This window comes from Mustelus asterias, unplaced genomic scaffold, assembly GCF_964213995.1.
Source record: "Mustelus asterias unplaced genomic scaffold, sMusAst1.hap1.1 HAP1_SCAFFOLD_97, whole genome shotgun sequence".
Taxonomy (NCBI): Eukaryota; Metazoa; Chordata; class Chondrichthyes; order Carcharhiniformes; family Triakidae; genus Mustelus; species Mustelus asterias.
The window spans coordinates 1,082,401-1,102,619 of record NW_027590145.1 but is presented as its reverse complement, the minus strand read 5'-3'; the positions used below and the strand labels follow the sequence as shown (position 1 = coordinate 1,102,619).

Here is a 20,219-nt window from a genome sequence, read left to right as displayed (position 1 = left end):
GCTGAGCAGAAACTGATAGCCAAGTTCCGCAGACATGAGGACGGCCTAAACCGGGATCTTGGGTTCATGTCGCACTATCTGTAACCCCCACAGCTTGCCCCCTGGACCTGCAGAGTCTCACTGGCTGTCCTGTCTGGAGACAATACACATCTCTTTAACCTGTCTTAATGCTCTCTCCACTCACATTGTTTGTACCTTTAAGACTTGATTAGCTGTAAGTATTCGCATTCCAACCATTATTCTGTAAATTGAGTTTGTGTCTGTGTGTGTTTGCGGCACGGTAGCACAGTGGGTTAGCACTGCTGCTTCACAGCTCCAGGGACCTGGGTTCGATTCCCGGCTTGAGTCACTGTCTGTGTGGAGTTTGCACATTCTCCTCGTGTCTGCGTGGGTTTCCTCCGGGTGCTCCGGTTTCCTCCCACAGTCCAAAGATGTGCGGGTTAGGTTGATTGGCCATGCTAAAATTGCCCCTTAGTGTCCTGGGATGCGTAGGTTAGAGGGATTAGTGGGTAAAATATGTAAGGATATGGGGGTAGGGCCTGGGTGGGATTGTGGTCGGTGCAGACTCGATGGGCCGAATGGCCCCTTTCTGTACTGTAGGGTTTCTATGATTCTTTATATGCCCTGTTTGTGAACAGAATTCCCACTCACCTGACGAAGGAGCAGCGCTCCGAAAGCTTGTGGCTTTTGCGACCAAAATAACCCGGTGTTGTTAAACTTCTTACCGACAATAACGACCAGAGAAGGCGCGCTAATCCCATTTTCCCGCACTTGCCCCGTAACCCCAGCTGGGGCTACTTAAATTTGATTCATAAAACAAATCTGGAATTATAAAGCCAGTTTCAGTCATGGGGAAACCCTATCACTGACTTGTCTTCAGAAACCCATCTGGGTTCACCAATGTCCTTTAGGGAAGGAAATCTGCCACCCTTACCCAGCCTGGCCTACATGGGAATCTAAACCTGCCCCAGCCACACCGCAATGTGGTCGGACTCTGAATTGCCCCTCTGAAATGGCCGAGCGGGGCATTCGATTCATTGGGGCAATGAGGAATGGGCAACGGATGCGGGGCCTTGCCCAACCATGCCCACTCTGGGAAGGCAGGAAGGGTTTGCTTTCGTACCCGCTTCACTACCCGCGCTGTGAGCCAGGCAGGGGTGATTTCAGGAGGTCCCCTCCCGCGCCCCCCTCTCGCTGGCTGCCTTACCTTGAGCCGGTCATTTTGGATTCGAAAGTTTGCCCTCCCGACATCGTTGGCGCGGATGTTTCCCAGGTCACCAGCATGCTGCAAGAGAGGCAACGATGAGGATGTGTCGATGGAGTGGCAAGGTTTGGCAAAGAGGAGGTGGGAGAGCTCAGGGTAACGCGGGGTTACTCACTTTGGAAGCAAAAACAAGACGACAGATTACGGGTGTAAATTGGGAGAGGGGGGAGTGTGCAGAGGGACCCGGGTGTCCTTGTGCACCAGTCACTGAAGGTAAGCATGCAGGTGCAGCAGGCGGTAAAGAAGGCAAATGGTATGTTGGCCTTCATTGCGAGAGGTTTCGAGTACAGGAGCGAGGGATGTGTTGTTGCAATTATACAGGGCCTTGGTGAGGCCACACTGAGAGTATTGTGTGCAGTTCTGGTCTCCTTTTCTGAGGAAGGATGTTCTTGCTCTCGAGGGAGCGCAGCGAAGGTTTACCAGGCTGATTCCGGGGATGGCGGGACTGAGGAGAGATTGACCAGGTTAGGATTGTTTTCGCTGGAGTTCAGACGAATGAGGGGGGGGGGGATCTCATAGAGACTTATAAAATTCTAACAGGACTAGACAGGGTAGATGCAGGGAGGATGTTCCCGATGGTGGGGGGAGTCCAGAACCAGGGGGTCACAGTCTGAGGATTCGGGGTAGACCATTTAGGACGGAGGTGAGGAGACATTTCTTCACCCGGTGAGCCTGTGGAATTCATTCCCACAGGAAGTAGTTGATGCCAAAACATTGAATGTATTCAAGAGGCGGCTGGATATAGCACTTGGGGCGAACGGGGTCAAAGGTTATGGGGAGAAAGCAGGATTAGGCTATTGAGTTGGATGATCAGCCATGATGGTGATGAATGGGGGAGCAGGTTCGAAGGGCCGAATGGCCTCCTCCTGCTCCTATCGTTTATGTTTCTGCAAAGCTCCCCCTATACTGTCCCCCATCAAACACTCCCAGGACAGGTACAGCACGGGGTTAGATACAGAGTAAAGCTCCCTCTACACTGTCCCCATCAAACACTCCCAGGACAGGTACAGCACGGGGTTAGATACAGAGTAAAGCTCCCTCTACACTGTCCCCCATCAAACACTCCCAGGACAGGTACAGCACGGGGTTAGATACAGAGTAAAGCTCCCTCTACACTGTCCCCATCAAACACTCCCAGGACAGGTACAGCACGGGGTTAGATACAGAGTAAAGCTCCCTCTACACTGTCCCCCATCAAACACTCCCAGGACAGGTACAGCACGGGGTTAGATACAGAGTAAAGCTCCCTCTACACTGTCCCCATCAAACACTCCCAGGACAGGTACAGCACGGGGTTAGATACAGAGTAAAGCTCCCTCTACACTGTCCCCCATCAAACACTCCCAGGACAGGTACAGCACGGGGTTAGATACAGAGTAAAGCTCCCTCTACACTGTCCCCATCAAAGACTCCCAGGACAGGTACAGCACGGGGTTAGATACAGAGTAAAGCTCCCTCTACACTGTCCCCATCAAACACTCCCAGGACAGGGACAGCACAGGGTTAGATACAGAGTAAAGCTCCCTCTACACTGTCCCCATCAAAGACTCCCAGGATAGGTACAGCACGGCGTTAGATACAGAGTAAAGCTCCCTCTACACTGTCCCCCATTAAAGACTCCCAGGACAGGTACAGCACGGGGTTAGATACAGAGTAAAGCTCCCTCTACACAGTCCCCATCAAACACTCCCAGGACAGGTACAGCACGGGGTTAGATACAGAGTAAAGCTCCCTCTACACTATCCCCCATCAAACACTCCCAGGACAGGTACAGCACGGGGTTAGATACAGAGTAAAGCTCCCTCTGCACTGTCCCCATCAAACACTCCCAGGACAGGTACAGCACGGGGTTAGATACAGAGTAAAGCTCCCTCTACACTGTCCCCCATCAAACACTCCCAGGACAGGTACAGCACGGGGTTAGATACAGAGTAAAGCTCCCTCTACACTGTCCCTCATCAAACACTCCCAGGACAGGTACAGCACGGGGTTAGATACAGAGTAAAACTCCCTCTGCACTGTCCCCATCAAACACTCCCAGGACAGGTACAGCACGGGGTTAGATACAGAGTAAAGCTGCCTCTACACTGTCCCCCATCAAACACTCCCAGGACAGGTACAGCACGGGGTTAGATACAGAGTAAAACTCCCTCTGCACTGTCCCCATCAAACACTCCCAGGACAGGTACAGCACGGGGTTAGATACAGAGTAAAGCTCCCTCTACACTGTCCCCCATCAAACACTCCCAGGACAGGTGCAGTCATTGTGTCGCTCTGGGTGGGAGCAGAGGACCCCAGAGTTCACTTACCCGGTCTATGTCCTCCGGACCTCCATGCCTGTTCTTCCCTGGGTTATAGTGGTCACCACAGCTATGAAAGAATGACGCACGTACTTTAATCCATGCAGAGGTGACGGCCAAGTCGTATTATCACGAAACTATTAATCCAGAAACTCAGCTAATGTTCTGGGGGGGACCTGGGTTCGAATCCCGCCACGGCAGATGGTGGAATTTGAATTCAATGAAAAATATCTGGAATTGAGAATCTACTGATGACCCATTGTGGGAAAAACCCACCTGGTTCCCTTTGGGGAAGGAAATCTGCCGTCCTTACCCCGGTCTGGCCTACATGTGACTCCAGAGCCACAGCAATGTGGTTGACTCTCAACTGCCCTCCAAGGGGCAACTAGGGATGGGCAATAAATGCTGGGCCCAGCCAGCGACGCCCATGTCCCACGACTGAATAAAACAAATGTTTGACTCACTTTCTAGCTCACGTGCCTCAGAATCCAAGAAGCGTGGGTGTGAGCTCATCTCCAGAGACTGGAGCTAACCCCAATATTTCTGGTGTAAGTGCCGAGGGAGCGCCGTGCTGTCGGAGGGTCAGTGCTGAGGGAGTGCCGCACTGTCGGAGGGTCAGTACTGAGGGAGCACCGCACTGTCGGAGGGTCAGTGCCGAGGGAGCGCCGCACAGTCGGAGGGTCAGTGCCGAGGGAGCGCCGCACTGTCGGAGGGTCAGTGCTGAGGGAGTGCCGCACTGTCGGAGGGTCAGTACTGAGGGAGTGCCGCACTGTCGGAGGGTCAGTGCCGAGGGAGCGCCGCACTGTCGGAGGGTCAGTGCCGAGGGAGCGCCGCGCTGTCGGAGGGTCAGTGCTGAGGGAGTGCCGCACTGTCTGAGGGTCAGTACTGAGGGAGCACCGCACTGTCGGAGGGTCAGTGCCGAGGGAGCGCCGCACAGTCGGAGGGTCAGTGCCGAGGGAGCGCCGCACTGTCGGAGGGTCAGTGCTGAGGGAGTGCCGCACTGTCGGAGGGTCAGTACTGAGGGAGTGCCGCACTGTCGGAGGGTCAGTGCCGAGGGAGCGCCGCACAGTCGGAGGGTCAGTGCCGAGGGAGCGCCGTGCTGTCGGAGGGTCAGTGCTGAGGGAGTGCCGCACTGTCGGAGGGTCAGTACTGAGGGAGCACCGCACTGTCGGAGGGTCAGTGCCGAGGGAGCGCCGCACAGTCGGAGGGTCAGTGCCGAGGGAGCGCCGCACTGTCGGAGGGTCAGTGCTGAGGGAGTGCCGCACTGTCGGAGGGTCAGTACTGAGGGAGTGCCGCACTGTCGGAGGGTCAGTGCCGAGGGAGCGCCGCACTGTCGGAGGGTCAGTGCCGAGGGAGCGCCGCGCTGTTGGAGGGTCAGTGCTGAGGGAGTGCCGCACTGTCGGAGGGTCAGTACTGAGGGAGCACCGCACTGTCGGAGGGTCAGTGCCGAGGGAGCGCCGCACAGTCGGAGGGTCAGTGCCGGGGGAGCGCCGCACTGTCGGAGGGTCAGTGCTGAGGGAGTGCCGCACTGTCGGAGGGTCAGTACTGAGGGAGTGCCGCACTGTCGGAGGGTCAGTGCCGAGGGAGCGCCGCACAGTCGGAGGGTCAGTGCCGAGGGAGCGCCGCACTGTCGGAGGGTCAGTGCTGAGGGAGTGCCGCACTGTCGGAGGGTCAGTGCCGAGGGAGCACCGCACTGTCAGAGGGTCAGTGCCGAGGGAGCACCGCACTGTCGGAGGGTCAGTGCTGAGGGAGTGCCGCACTGTCGGACGGTCCGTGCTGAGGGAGTGCCGCACTGTCGGAGGGTCAGTACTGAGGGAGCACCGCACTGTCGGAGGGTCAGTGCTGAGGGAGTGCCGCACTGTGGGAGGGTCAGTGCTGAGGGAGCACCGCACTGTCGGAGGGTCAGTGCTGAGGGAGTGCCGCACTGTCGGACGGTCCGTGCTGAGGGAGTGCCGCACTGTCGGAGGGTCAGTACTGAGGGAGCACCGCACTGTCGGAGGGTCAGTGCTGAGGGAGTGCCGCACTGTGGGAGGGTCAGTGCTGAGGGAGCACCGCACTGTCGGAGGGTCAGTGCTGAGGGAGTGCCGCACTGTCGGAGGGTCAGTGCCGAGGGAGCGCCGCACTGTCGGAGGGTCAGTGCCGAGGGAGCGCCGCACTGTCGGAGGGTCAGTGCTGAGGGAGTGCCGCACTGTCGGAGGGTCAGTACTGAGGGAGTGCCGCACTGTCGGAGGGTCAGTGCCGAGGGAGCGCCGCACAGTCGGAGGGTCAGTGCCGAGGGAGCGCCGCACTGTCGGAGGGTCAGTGCTGAGGGAGTGCCGCACTGTCGGAGGGTCAGTGCCGAGGGAGCACCGCACTGTCAGAGGGTCAGTGCCGAGGGAGCACCGCACTGTCGGAGGGTCAGTGCTGAGGGAGTGCCGCACTGTCGGAGGGTCAGTGCTGAGGGAGTGCCGCACTGTGGGAGGGTCAGTGCTGAGGGAGCGCCGCACTGTGGGAGGGTCAGTGCTGAGGGAGCGCCGCACTGTGGGAGGGTCAGTGCTGAGGGAGCGTCGCACTGTGGGAGGGTCAGTGCTGAGGGAGTGCCGCAATGTCGGGGAGGCGCTGTCGTTCAGGATGAGATATCGAACCAAGGCTCCGTCTGCCCTCTCAGGGTGGGTGTAAAAGGTCCCGTGGCCACTGTTGGAAAGCGCGGAGTTGGGAGTTCTCGGTGTTCGGGGGCCAATATTTACCCTCAAATCAACATGATTGAAAACAGAGGCTCTGGCTCAGTGAGGCTCATGGGATCTTTCTGTGCACAATTTGATTGTCCCCAGTGAGGTAACCAGGAAAATATTCAATCCTCAACGCGAGAATTTGACCTCAGTCCGTGAAAGATTTTGGGAACTGAGGGTCACTTATCGTAATGAACTGACCAGGAGAAGATCAGAATCTCTGAGAATCCCAAGCAGTCCCAGGCCAAGTGCCACTCCGATGATGCCAAATCCAGCTCCCCGGAACTGGCCACACAAGGCATTGTCTTGTCTCAATCTTCTTAACACCACTGAGTGCAGGGGTCAGGGGAGGGGGCGGGGGGGCGGGGGGGGGGCGCGCGGGGGCGGGGGGCGCGAGACAGACCTCATCCCTCCCGAGGGGCAGTTAAGAGGGGTGGACACTAAATAAAGTTAAAGTTTATTTATTAGTCACAAGCAGCCTTACATTAACACTGCAATGAAGTTACTGTGAAAATCCCCCCAGTCGCCCACACTCCGGACCTGTTCGGGTAACACTGAGGGAGAATTTAGCACCCTAACCAGCACGTCTTTCGGACTGTGGGAGGAAACCGGAGCACCCGGAGGAAACCCACGCAGACACTGGGTGAGAAGACTAAGGAAATTCGGCATGTCCGCTACGACTCTCACCAACTTTTACAGATGCACCATGGAAAGCATTCTTTCCGGATGTATCACAGCTTGGTATGGGGCTCCTGCTCTGCCCAAGACCGCAAGGAACTACAAAAGGTCGTGAATGTAGCCCAGTCCCGTCACGCAAACCAGCCTCCCATCCATTGACGCCGTCTACACTTCCCGCTGCCTCGGGAAAAGCAGCCAGCATAATCAAGGACCCCACGCACCCCGGACATTCTCTCTTCCACCTTCTTCCAATGGGAAAAAGATACAAAAGTCTGAGGTCACGTACCGACCGACTCAAGAACAGCTTCTTCCCTGCTGCCGTCAGACTTTTGAATGGACCTACCTCGCATTAAGCTGATCTTTCTCGACACCCTAGCTGTGACTGTAACACTACATTCTGCACCCTCTCCTTTCCTTCTCTATGAACGGTATGCTTTGTCTGTATAGCGCGCAAGAAACAATACCTTTCACTGTATGTTAATACATGTGACAATAATAAATCAAATCAAATCATCTGGAGGAAACCCACGCAGACACGGGGAGAATGTGCAGACTCCGCACAGACAGTGACGCAAGGCCGGGAATCGAACCCGGGTCCCTGGTGCTGAGAGGCAGCAGTGCCAACCACTCTGCCGCCCTCGTTAGCAGCACCCCTCCCCCCAGCATCAATGGAGAATAAAATTGTGCCCGCCTGCGCTGCTTGCCATGGTCGAATAGCCGGCCGGTATCAAGCACCCAGGACAATTGGGCACCCATCTGCCAAGAGGGGAGACAGGAGAGAAAAGAAGGGTGCCCCCCCTCCCCCATCTGTACACTCCGCCTCACTATCTCCCTCACGCCAGGCCGAGGCGACACACTACCTGAGGCAGGAACTGGTCAGGTCACCAAACTCGTGCACATGCAGCCCATGCAGGCCAGGTTTCAGCCCATCGATCGTCCCCTCGATCAGGCACAGCGTCTCCGACAGCTGCAGGAACCGCACGGCACCCGTAACATTGCCATCGGGGCCCAACATCGCCACGGCAGCGCCCAGATTCTCTGCAGAGAAACCGGCACAGGTTAGATACAGAGTAAAGCTCCCTCTTCACTGTCCCCCATCAAACACTCCCAGGACAGGTACAGCACGGGGTTAGATACAGAGTAAAGCTCCCTCTACACTGTCCCCATCAAACACTCCCAGGACAGGTACAGCACGGGGTTAGATACAGAGTAAAGCTCCCTCTACACTGTCCCCCATCAAACACTCCCAGGACAGGGACAGCACGGGGTTAGATACAGAGTAAAGCTCCCTCTACACTGTCCCCATCAAACACTCCCAGGACAGGTACAGCACGGGGTTAGATACAGAGTAAAGGTCCCTCTACACTGTCCCCCATCAAACACTCCCAGGACAGGTACAGCACGGGGTTAGATACAGAGTAAAGCTCCCTCTACACTGTCCCCATCAAACACTCCCAGGACAGGTACAGCACGGGGTTAGATACAGAGTAAAGCTCCCTCTACACTGTCCCCCATCAAACACTCCCAGGACAGGGACAGCACGGGGTTAGATACAGAGTAAAGCTCCCTCTACACTGTCCCCATCAAACACTCTCAGGACAGGTACAGCACGGGGTTAGATACAGAGTAAAGCTCCCTCTACACTGTCCCCCACCAAACACTCCCAGGACAGGTACAGCACGGGGTTAGATACAGAGTAAAGCTCCCTCTACACTGTCCCCCATCAAACACTCCCAGGACAGGCACAGCACGGGGTTAGATACAGAGTAAAGCTCCCTCTACACTGTCCCCCATCAAACACTCCCAGGACAGGTACAGCACGGGGTTAGATACAGAGTAAAGCTCCCTCGACACTGTCCCCATCAAACACTCCCAGGACAGGGACAGCACGGGGTTAGATACAGAGTAAAGCTCCCTCTACACTGTCCCCCACCAAACACTCCCAGGACAGGTACAGCACGGGGTTAGATACAGAGTAAAGCTCCCTCTACACTGTCCCCCATCAAACACTCCCAGGACAGGTACAGCACGGGGTTAGATACAGAGTAAAGCTCCCTCTACACTGTCCCCCACCAAACACTCCCAGGACAGGTACAGCACAGGGTTAGATACAGAGTAAAGCTCCCTCGACACTGTCCCCCATCAAACACTCCCAGGACAGGGACAGCACGGGGTTAGATACAGAGTAAAGCTCCCTCGACACTGTCCCCATCAAACACTCCCAGGACAGGTACAGCACAGGGTTAGATACAGAGTAAAGCTCCCTCTACACTGTCCCCATCAAACACTCCCAGGACAGGGTACAGCATGGGGTTAGATACAGAGTAAAGCTCCCTCTACACTGTCCCCCATCAAACATTCCCAGGACAGGTACAGCACGGGGTTAGATACAGAGTAAAGCTCCCTCTACACTGTCTCCATCAAACACTCCCAGGACAGGGTACAGCACGGGGTTAGATACAGAGTAAAGCTCCCTCTACACTGTCCCCCATCAAACACTCCCAGGACAGGTACAGCACGGGGTTAGATACAGAGTAAAGCTCCCACTACACTGTCCCCCATCAAACACTCCCAGGACAGGTACAGCACGGGGTTAGATACAGAGTAAAGCTCCCTCTACACTGTCCCCCATCAAACACTCCCAGGACAGGTACAGCACGGGGTTAGATACAGAGTAAAGCTCCCTCGACACTGTCCCCCAGCAAACACTCCCAGGACAGGTACAGCACGGGGTTAGATACAGAGTAAAGCTCCCTCTACACTGTCCCCCCATCAAACACTCCCAGGACAGGTACAGCACAGGGTTAGATACAGAGTAAAGCTCCCTCTACACTGTCCCCCCCATCAAACACTCCCAGGACAGGGACAGCACGGGGTTAGATACAGAGTAAAGCTCACTCTACGCTGTCCCTATCAAACACTCCCAGGACAGGGACAGCACGGGGTTAGATACAGAGTAAAGCTCTCTCTACACTGTCCCCCCATCAAACACTCCCAGGACAGGTACAGCACGGGGTTAGATACAGAGTAAAGCTCCCACTACACTGTCCCCCATCAAACACTCCCAGGACAGGTACAGCACGGGGTTAGATACAGAGTAAAGCTCCCTCTACACTGTCTCCATCAAACACTCCCAGGACAGGGTACAGCATGGGGTTAGATACAGAGTAAAGCTCCCTCTACACTGTCCCCCATCAAACATTCCCAGGACAGGTACAGCACGGGGTTAGATACAGAGTAAAGCTCCCTCTACACTGTCTCCATCAAACACTCCCAGGACAGGGTACAGCACGGGGTTAGATACAGAGTAAAGCTCCCACTACACTGTCCCCCATCAAACACTCCCAGGACAGGTACAGCACGGGGTTAGATACAGAGTAAAGCTCCCACTACACTGTCCCCCATCAAACACTCCCAGGACAGGTACAGCACGGGGTTAGATACAGAGTAAAGCTCCCTCTACACTGTCCCCCATCAAACACTCCCAGGACAGGTACAGCACGGGGTTAGATACAGAGTAAAGCTCCCTCGACACTGTCCCCCAGCAAACACTCCCAGGACAGGTACAGCACGGGGTTAGATACAGAGTAAAGCTCCCTCTACACTGTCCCCCCATCAAACACTCCCAGGACAGGTACAGCACAGGGTTAGATACAGAGTAAAGCTCCCTCTACACTGTCCCCCCCATCAAACACTCCCAGGACAGGGACAGCACGGGGTTAGATACAGAGTAAAGCTCACTCTACGCTGTCCCTATCAAACACTCCCAGGACAGGGACAGCACGGGGTTAGATACAGAGTAAAGCTCTCTCTACACTGTCCCCCCATCAAACACTCCCAGGACAGGTACAGCACGGGGTTAGATACAGAGTAAAGCTCCCACTACACTGTCCCCCATCAAACACTCCCAGGACAGGTACAGCACGGGGTTAGATACAGAGTAAAGCTCCCTCTACACTGTCCCCCACCAAACACTCCCAGGACAGGTACAGCACAGGGTTCGATACAGAGTAAAGCTCCCTCGACACTGTCCCCCATCAAACACTCCCAGGACAGGGACAGCACGGGGTTAGATACAGAGTAAAGCTCCCTCGACACTGTCCCCATCAAACACTCCCAGGACAGGTACAGCACAGGGTTAGATACAGAGTAAAGCTCCCTCTACACTGTCTCCATCAAACACTCCCAGGACAGGGTACAGCATGGGGTTAGGTACAGAGTAAAGCTCCCTCTACACTGTCCCCCATCAAACACTCCCAGGACAGGTACAGCACGGGGTTAGATACAGAGTAAAGCTCCCTCTACACTGTCTCCATCAAACACTCCCAGGACAGGGTACAGCATGGGGTTAGATACAGAGTAAAGCTCCCTCTACACTGTCCCCCATCAAACATTCCCAGGACAGGTACAGCACGGGGTTAGATACAGAGTAAAGCTCCCTCTACACTGTCTCCATCAAACACTCCCAGGACAGGTACAGCACGGGGTTAGATACAGAGTAAAGCTCCCACTACACTGTCCCCCATCAAACACTCCCAGGACAGGTACAGCACAGGGTTAGATACAGAGTAAAGCTCCCTCTACACTGTCCCCCATCAAACACTCCCAGGACAGGTACAGCACGGGGTTAGATACAGAGTAAAGCTCCCTCGACACTGTCCCCCAGCAAACACTCCCAGGACAGGTACAGCACGGGGTTAGATACAGAGTAAAGCTCCCTCTACACTGTCCCCCCATCAAACACTCCCAGGACAGGTACAGCACAGGGTTAGATACAGAGTAAAGCTCCCTCTACACTGTCCCCCCCATCAAACACTCCCAGGACAGGGACAGCACGGGGTTAGATACAGAGTAAAGCTCACTCTACGCTGTCCCTATCAAACACTCCCAGGACAGGGACAGCACGGGGTTAGATACAGAGTAAAGCTCTCTCTACACTGTCCCCCCATCAAACACTCCCAGGACAGGTACAGCACGGGGTTAGATACAGAGTAAAGCTCCCTCTACACTGTCCCCCATCAAACACTCCAGGACAGGTACAGCACGGGGTTAGATACAGAGTAAAGCTCCCTCTACACTGTCCCCCATCAAACACTCCCAGGAGAGGTACAGCACGGGGTTAGATACAGAGTAAAGCTCCCTCTACACTGTCCCCCATCAAACACTCCCAGGACTGGTACAGCACGGGGTTAGATACAGAGTAAAGCTCCCTCTACACTTTCCCCCCCATCAAACACTCCCAGGACAGGGACACCACGGGGTTAGATACAGCCGGTAGTTCTGGGCTGCTGCACTCACTGAGGGTGGAGGGGCCCATTCCTTTCAGTACAGCGCGTCTCCCGGTGCTCTCCAGTAACGCCTGCACCTCCCCCGACGTCAGTGTCGTGTCGATCAGGACTTGCTCAGCGCCAACATTGATATCCACAGAGTGAATTCCTGTAACAAATCTCAGAGAGGTCAGCCAGTGTTTCTGTATCATTGACATCCAATATCCTCACACTGGCCTGCTGCACTCCCATAAGGGAGGATGTCTCAGTTAGGCCAGAGGAGCAGAATGAGGCCACTCGGCCCATCGAGTCTGCTCCTCCATTCAATCATGGCTGATATTTTCCTCATCCCCATTCTCCTGCCTTTTCCCCATAACCCCTGATCCCCTTATTAATCAAGAACCTATCTATCTCTGTCTTAAAGACACTCAATGACCCGGCCTCCACAGCCTTCTGCGGCAAAGAGTTCCACACATTCTCCACTCTCTGGCTGAAGAAATTCCTCCTCATCTCTGTTTTAAAGGATCGTCCCTTCAACCTGAGGTTGTGCCCTCTGGTTCTAGTTTTTCCTACTAGTGGAAACATCCTCTCCACGTCCACTCTATCCAGGCCTCGCAGTATCCTGTAAGTTTCAATAAGATCCCCCCCCCCTCATCCTTCTAAACTCCATCGAGTACAGACCCAGAGTCCTCAACCGTTCCTCATACGACAAGCTCTTCATTCCAGGGATCATTCTTTGTGAACCTCCTCTGGACCCTTTCCAAGGCCGGCACATCCTTCCTTAGATCGGGGCCCAAAACTGCTCACAATCCTCCAAATGGGGTCTGACCAGAGCCTTATACAGCCTCAGAAGTACATCCCTGCTCTTGTATTCTAGCCCTCTCGACATGAACGCTAACATTGCATTTGCCTTCCTAACTGCCGACTGAATCTGCACGTTAACCTTAAGACAATCTTGAACAGGGACTCCCAAGTCCCTTTGTGTCTCTGATTTCCAAAGCATTTCCCCATTTAGAAAATAGTCGATGCCTCCATTCCTCCTTTCAAAGTGTATAACCTCACATTTTTCCACATTGTATTCCATCTGACACTTCTTTGCCCACTCTCCTAACCTGTCCAAGTCCTTCTGCAGCCCCCCTGCTTCCTCAATACTACCTGTCCCTCTACATATCTTTGTATCATCTGCAAACTTAGCAACAGTGCCTTCAGTTCCTTCCTCCAAATCGTTAATGTATATTGTGAAAAGTCATGGTCCCAGCACCGACCCCTAGTCACCGGCTGCCATCCTGAGAAAGACCTCTTTATCCCCACTCTCTGCCTTCTGCCAGCCAGCCAATCCTCTATCATAAGAACATAAGAAATAGGAGCAGGAGTAGGCCATCTAGCCCCTCGAGCCTGCCCCGCCATTCAATAAGATCATGGCTGATCTGAAGTGAATCAGTTCCACTTACCCGCCTGATCCCTATAACCCCTAATTCCCTTATCGATCAGGAATCCATCTATCCGTGATTTAAACATATTCAGCGAGGTAGCCTCCACCACTTCAATGGGCAGAGAATTCCAGAGATTCACCACCCTCTGAGAGAAGAAGTTCCCCCTCAACTCTGTTCTGAACCGGTCCCCCTTTATTTTGAGGCTGTGCCCTCTAGTTCTGGTTTCCCTTCTAAGTGGAAAGAATCTCTCTGCCTCTACCCTGTCGAGCCCCTTCATTATCTTATATGCCTCTATAAGATCACCCCTCAGCCTTCTAAACTCCAACGAGTACAGGCCCAATCTGTTCAATCTCTCCTCATAACCTACACCCCTCATCTCCGGAATCAACCTGGTGAACCTTCTCTGCACTCCCTCCAAGGCCAATATATCCTTTCGCAAATAAGGGGACCAAAATTGCACACAGTACTCCAGTTGCGGCCTCACCAGTACCCTGTACAGTTGCAGCAAGACCTCCCTGCTTTTATACTCCATCCCCTTCGCGATAAAGGCCAACATTCCATTCGCCTTCTTGATCACCTGCTGCACCTGCAGACTGAGTTTTTGCGTCTCATGCACAAGGACCCCCAGGTCCCTCTGCACAGTAGCATGATGTAATTTTTCTCCATTTAAATAATATTCCAATTTACTATTATTTCTTCCGAAGTGGATAACCTCAGACTTGCCAACGTTATACTCCATCTGCCAGATCCTCGCCCACTCGCTCAGCCGATCCAAATCTCTCTGCAGACTTTCCGCATCCTCCACGCAATTCGCTTTCCCACTCATCTTCGCGTCAACAGCAAACTATCCGTGCCAGGACATGAATCATAGTCACAAATATACCTCCCATCTCCAGGCAACCTCCCCCATTCTCACACTGCGGCCTTCCCCAGTGGGTACACATTCAACTGGGGCGTCCGCGATTACGGTTACATTTAAAAAGCACATCACTCAACCAGAAGGTTTTGAGAGCCGCTCAGAAAATAAGCCATGGAAGTTTAAGCTTATTTATTGGCGTCACATGTAGGCTTGTGGCTTGATCAAAGCAGATTACTGCGGATGCTGGAATCTGAAACCAAAAGGGAAAATGCTGGAAAATCTCAGCAGGTCTGGCGGCGTCTGTAAGGAGAGAAAAGAGCTGACGTTTCGAGTCCTGATGACCCTTTGTCAAAGCTTTGACTCGGGAAACGTGAGCTCTCCTTCCAGATGCTGCCAGACCTGCTGAGATTTTCCAGCATTTTCCCTTCAGGCTTGCAGCTTGTAGGCTAGTATGAAAGGAGGCGGCAGGGTGGCACAGCGGGTTGGCACTGCTGCCTCACAGCGCCAGGGACCCGGGTTCGATTCCCGGCTTGGGTCACTGTCTGTGCGGAGTCTGCGTGTTCTCCCCGTGTCTGCGTGGGTTTCCTCCGGGTGCTCCGGTTTCCTCCCACACTCCAAAGATGTGCAGGTTAGGTGGATTGGCCATGCTAAATTGCCCCTTAGTGTCCAAAGATGTGTGGGTTAGGTGGATTGGCCATGCTAAATTGCCCCTTAGTGTTCAAAGATGTGCAGGTTAGGTGGATTGGCCGTGTTAAATCGACCCTAGTGACAGGGGAATTAGCAGGGTAAATGTGTGGGGGTTACAGGGATGGGGCCTGGGTGGGACTGTGGTCGGTACAGACTCGATGGGCCAAATGGCCTCCTTCTGTACTGTAGGGATCCTATGATTCAATGAAAGTAAGCTGGCGGGGAAGAAAAAAACTGACTGTAAACGTTTCTATCGATATGTAAAGAGAAAAAGATTGACAAAAGCGAATGTAGGCCCCTGATTTACAGTCAGAAACGGGAGAATTTATACCGGGGAATAAAGAAATGGCCGAGGAATTAAATTTGTATTTTGCGTCAGTCTTCACAAAGGAAGACATGAAAAATGTGTCAGAAGTGCTGAGAGAAACATGGCTTAGAGAGGAGCTGAAAGAAATCACACAACGGCACGGTGGCACAGTGGGTTAGCACTGCTGCCTCACAGCGCCAGGGACCCGGGTTCGATTCCCAGCTAGGGTCACTGTCTGTGCGGAGTCTGCACGTTCTCCCCGTGTCTGCGTGGGTTTCCTCCGGGTGCTCCGGTTTCCTCCCACACTCCAAAGATGTGCGGGCTAGGCGGATTGGCCATGTTAAAATTGACCCTTCGTGATTAGCAGGGTAAATATGTGGGGTTACGGGAATAGGGCCTGCGTGGGATTGTGGTCGGTGCGGATTCAATGGGCCTCCTTCTGGACTGTAGGGATTCTATGATTCTGACGAGTAGAGGAATGGTTTTGGGGAAATTGATGAGATTGAAGGTGGATAAATCTCCAGGTCCTGATAATCTTCATCCCAGAATAGTTAAGGAAGCGACCCTGGAAATAGTAGATCCATTGGTGGTTATTTTCCACGATTCTTTGGACTCTGGAATAGTTCCTACAGATTGGAGGGTAGCTAATGTAAACCCGCTATTCCAAAAGGGAGGTGGAGAGAAAACAGGGAACTATAGACCAGTGAGCCTAACCTTGGTACAGGGGAAGTTGTTTGAGTCTATTATCAAGGATTTCATAACTTGGTATTTGGAACGCAGTGATAGAATCAGACAAAGTCAGCATGGATTTACAGAAGGGAAATCATACTCGACGAATCTATTGGAATTCTTTGAGGATGTAACTACGAGAGTTGACCGAGGAGAACCAGTGGATGTGGTTTATTTAGACTTTCAGAAGGCTTTCGACAAGGTCTCACATACTATGTAAAGTTAAACCACATGGGATTGCAGGTAATGTCTTGAGACGGATAGAAAGCTGGTTAGCAGATAGGAAGCAAAGAGTTGGCATAAATGGGTCTTTTTCTGATTGGCAGTCAGTGACTAATGGGGTTCCGCAGGGATCTGGGCGAGGACCCCAACTGTTCACATTATTAATGATTTGGAAGAGGGAACTGAATGTGTTATCTCCAAATTTGCAGATGATACAAAGTTGGGTGGAGGGTGAGCTGTGAGGAGGATGCAGAGATGCTTCAGTGTGATTTGGACAGGCTGAGTGTGTGGGCATCGGCACGGCAGATGCAGCATAATGTGGATCAACGTGAGGTTATCCAGTTGGTAGCAATAATTGGAAGACAGATTATTATTTGAATGGGTGTAAATTGAGAGAGGCGGATACTCAGCGAGACCTTGGAGTCCTCGTGCATCAGTCGCTGAGAATAAGCGCCCAGGTACAGCAGGCAGTAAAGAAGGCAAACGGTGTGTTGGCCTTCATACCGAGAGGATTGAAGTATAGGAATAGGGATGTTTTGCTGCAATTGTACAGGTGAGGCCACACCTGGAGTATTGTGTGCAGTTTTGGTCTCCTTACCTGAGGAAGGATGACCTTGCTATAGAGGGAGCGCAGCGAAGGTTTACCAGGCTGATTCCTGGGATGGCAGGTCTGTCATATGAGGAGAGACTAAGTCGGTTAGGATTGAATTCACTGGACTTTCGAAGAGTGAGAGGGGATCTCATAGAAACTTATAAAATTCTAACAGGGTTAGACAGGGTCGATTCAGAAAGAATGTTCCCGATGGTGGGGGGAGTCCAGAACTAGGGGGTCACAGTTTGAGGATAAGGGGGTAAACCTTTTAGGACTGAGGTGAGGAGAAATTTCTTCACCCAGAGAGTGGTGGAATTCACTCCCACAGAAAGTAGTTGAGGCCAAAACGTTGTGTGATTTCAGGAAGGAATTAGATATCGCTCTTGGGGCTAAAGGGATCGAGGGATATGGGGGGGGATCAGGATATTGATTTCGATGATCAGCCATGATCAAAATGATTGGCAGAGCAGACTGGACGGGCTGAATGGCCTCCTCCTGCTTCTAGTTTCTATGATAGTCTGGCACACAGCGCGGTACTGAAGGAGTGCTGCACTGTCAGACACACCACATTTTGAATGAGGTGTTAAACCCGCTAGCCCTCTAGACTACCCCTACCCCCTCATCCCAAAACAGGGCAAACCTACCATTCACGCCAGTCAGGGTGCTCCTGATAGCATTGGCACAACTCTCACAGCTCATCTGCACCGCAAACTCCAGCTGAAAACACAAGAACTTGCATTTATATAGCGCCTGGTAAACCAATCCCCACCCTCCAGCAGGAACGCTGAGCAAAACAAGCACTAACCAAGTCACACCATTAAATATTAACAGCAGCACTCAACTCCAAAAACTCAGAGAGAGGCAGAGGGAGAGAGAGAGATGAAGAGACAGAGAGAGAGAGACACACACACAGAGAGAGAGAGAGAGAGACACACACACACAAAGAGAGACACACACAGAGAGAGAGAGAGACACACACAGAGAGAGACACAGAGAGAGAGAGAGAGAGACACAGAGAGAGAGAGAGAGAGAGACACAGAGAGAGAGAGAGAGAGACACAGAGAGAGAGAGAGAGAGACACAGAGAGAGAGAGAGAGACACACACAGAGAGAGAGAGACACACACACAGAGAGAGAGAGAGAGACACACAGAGAGAGAGAGAGAGACACAGAGAGAGAGAGAGAGAGACACACAGAGAGAGAGAGAGAGACACACAGAGAGAGAGACACACACAGAGAGAGAGACACACACAGAGAGAGAGACACACACAGAGAGAGAGACACACACAGAGAGAGAGAGACACACAGAGAGAGAGACACACACAGAGAGAGAGACACACACAGAGAGAGAGACACACACAGAGAGAAAGAGACACACACAGAGAGAAAGAGACACACACAGAGAGAAAGAGACACACACAGAAAGAGACACACAGAGAGAGAGAGACACACACACACACAGAGAGAGACACACACAGAGAGAGAGACACACACAGAGAGAGAGTGAGAGACACACAGAGAGAGAGACAGAGAGAGAGAGAGAGAGACACAGAGAGAGAGAGACACACAGAGAGAGAGAGAGAGACACACAGAGAGAGAGACACAGAGAGAGACACTCACACACACAGAGACACACTCACACACAGAGACACACTCACACACAGAGACACACTCACACACAGAGACACACTCACACACAGAGACACACTCACACACAGAGACACACTCACACACAGAGACACACACACACACAGAGACACACACACACACAGAGACACACTCACACACACAGAGACACACTCACACACACAGAGACACACTCACACACACAGAGACACACTCACACACACAGAGACACACTCACACACACAGAGACACACTCACACACACAGAGACACACTCACACACACAGAGACACACTCACACACACAGAGACACACTCACACACAGAGACACACTCACACACACAGAGACACACTCACACACACAGAGACACACTCACACACACAGAGACACACTCACACACACAGAGACACACTCACACACACAGAGACACACTCACACACACAGAGACACACTCACACACACACTCACACACACAGAGACACACTCACACACACAGAGACACACTCACACACACAGAGACACACTCACACACACAGAGACACACTCACACACAGAGAAATACAGAGGCAGTCAGGGAGGCAGTTAAGCGTCAGCAATGTGGCTGATTCTTAACTGCCCTCTAAGAGCAACCAGGGATGGGCAATAAATGCCCATGTCCCACGAATGAATAAAAATAAAAACTTAGCCTGAAAGACAGCATCTCTGACAGTGCAACTACTGGGTGCTAAAGTGTGCAGAGGACGCTGAAAGTCTGCAAAGGGATATCGATAGTCTAAGTGAGTGGGCGAGGGTCTGGCAGATGGAGTACAATGTTGGTAAATGTGAGGTCATCCATTTTGGTAGGAATAACAGCAAAATGGAACATTATTTAAATGGTAAAAAATTGCAGCTTGCTGCTGTACAGAGGGACCTGGGTGTCCTTGTGCAGGAATCTCGAGGAGTTGGTTTGCAGGTGCAGCAGGTAATTAAGAAGGCAAATGGAATTTTGTCCTTCATTGCGAGAGGGATGGAGTTTAAAAACAGGGAGGTTATGTTGCAGCTGTATAAGGTGCTGGTGAGGCCACACCTGGAGTACTGTGTACAGTTTTGGTCTCCTTACTTGAGAAAGGATGTACTGGCACGGGAGGGGGTGCAGAGGAGATTCACTAGGTTGATTCCGGAGTTGAGAGGGTTGGTTTATGAGGAGAGACTGAGTAGACTGGGGCTACACTCATTGGAATTCAGAAGAATGAGGGGGAATCGTATAGAAACATATAAGATTATGAAGGGAATAGATAAGATAGAAGCAGGGAGGTTGTTTCCACTGGCGGGTGAAACTAGAACTAGGGGGCATGGCCTCAAAATAAGGGGGAGCAGATTTAGGACTGAGTTGAGGAGGAACTTCTTCACACAAAGGGTTGTGAATCTGTGGGATTCCCTGCCCAGTTGAGGCTACCTCATTGAATGTTCTTAAGGCAAGGATAGATAGATTTTTGAACAGTAAAGGAATTGAGGGTTATGGTGAGCGGGCGGGTAAGTGGAGCTGAGTCCACGAAAAGATCAGCCGTG

At 52.7% G+C, this 20,219-nt stretch overlaps 1 protein-coding gene across 1 annotated transcript in view; it reads right to left on the bottom strand.

The window, feature by feature from the left end:
* ccs (copper chaperone for superoxide dismutase) overlaps positions 1-20,219 on the bottom strand; it is a 30,930-nt gene that overhangs the window by 9,223 nt on the left and 1,488 nt on the right. The window contains exons 2-6 of the mRNA XM_078202796.1: positions 17,691-17,763; positions 12,249-12,386; positions 7,811-7,988; positions 3,574-3,634; positions 1,208-1,285 (exon numbers count right to left, since the gene is read on the bottom strand). Coding sequence (XP_078058922.1) covers positions 1,208-1,285; positions 3,574-3,634; positions 7,811-7,988; positions 12,249-12,386; positions 17,691-17,763 — 528 coding nt within the window. The remainder of the gene's footprint in view (positions 1-1,207; positions 1,286-3,573; positions 3,635-7,810; positions 7,989-12,248; positions 12,387-17,690; positions 17,764-20,219) is intronic.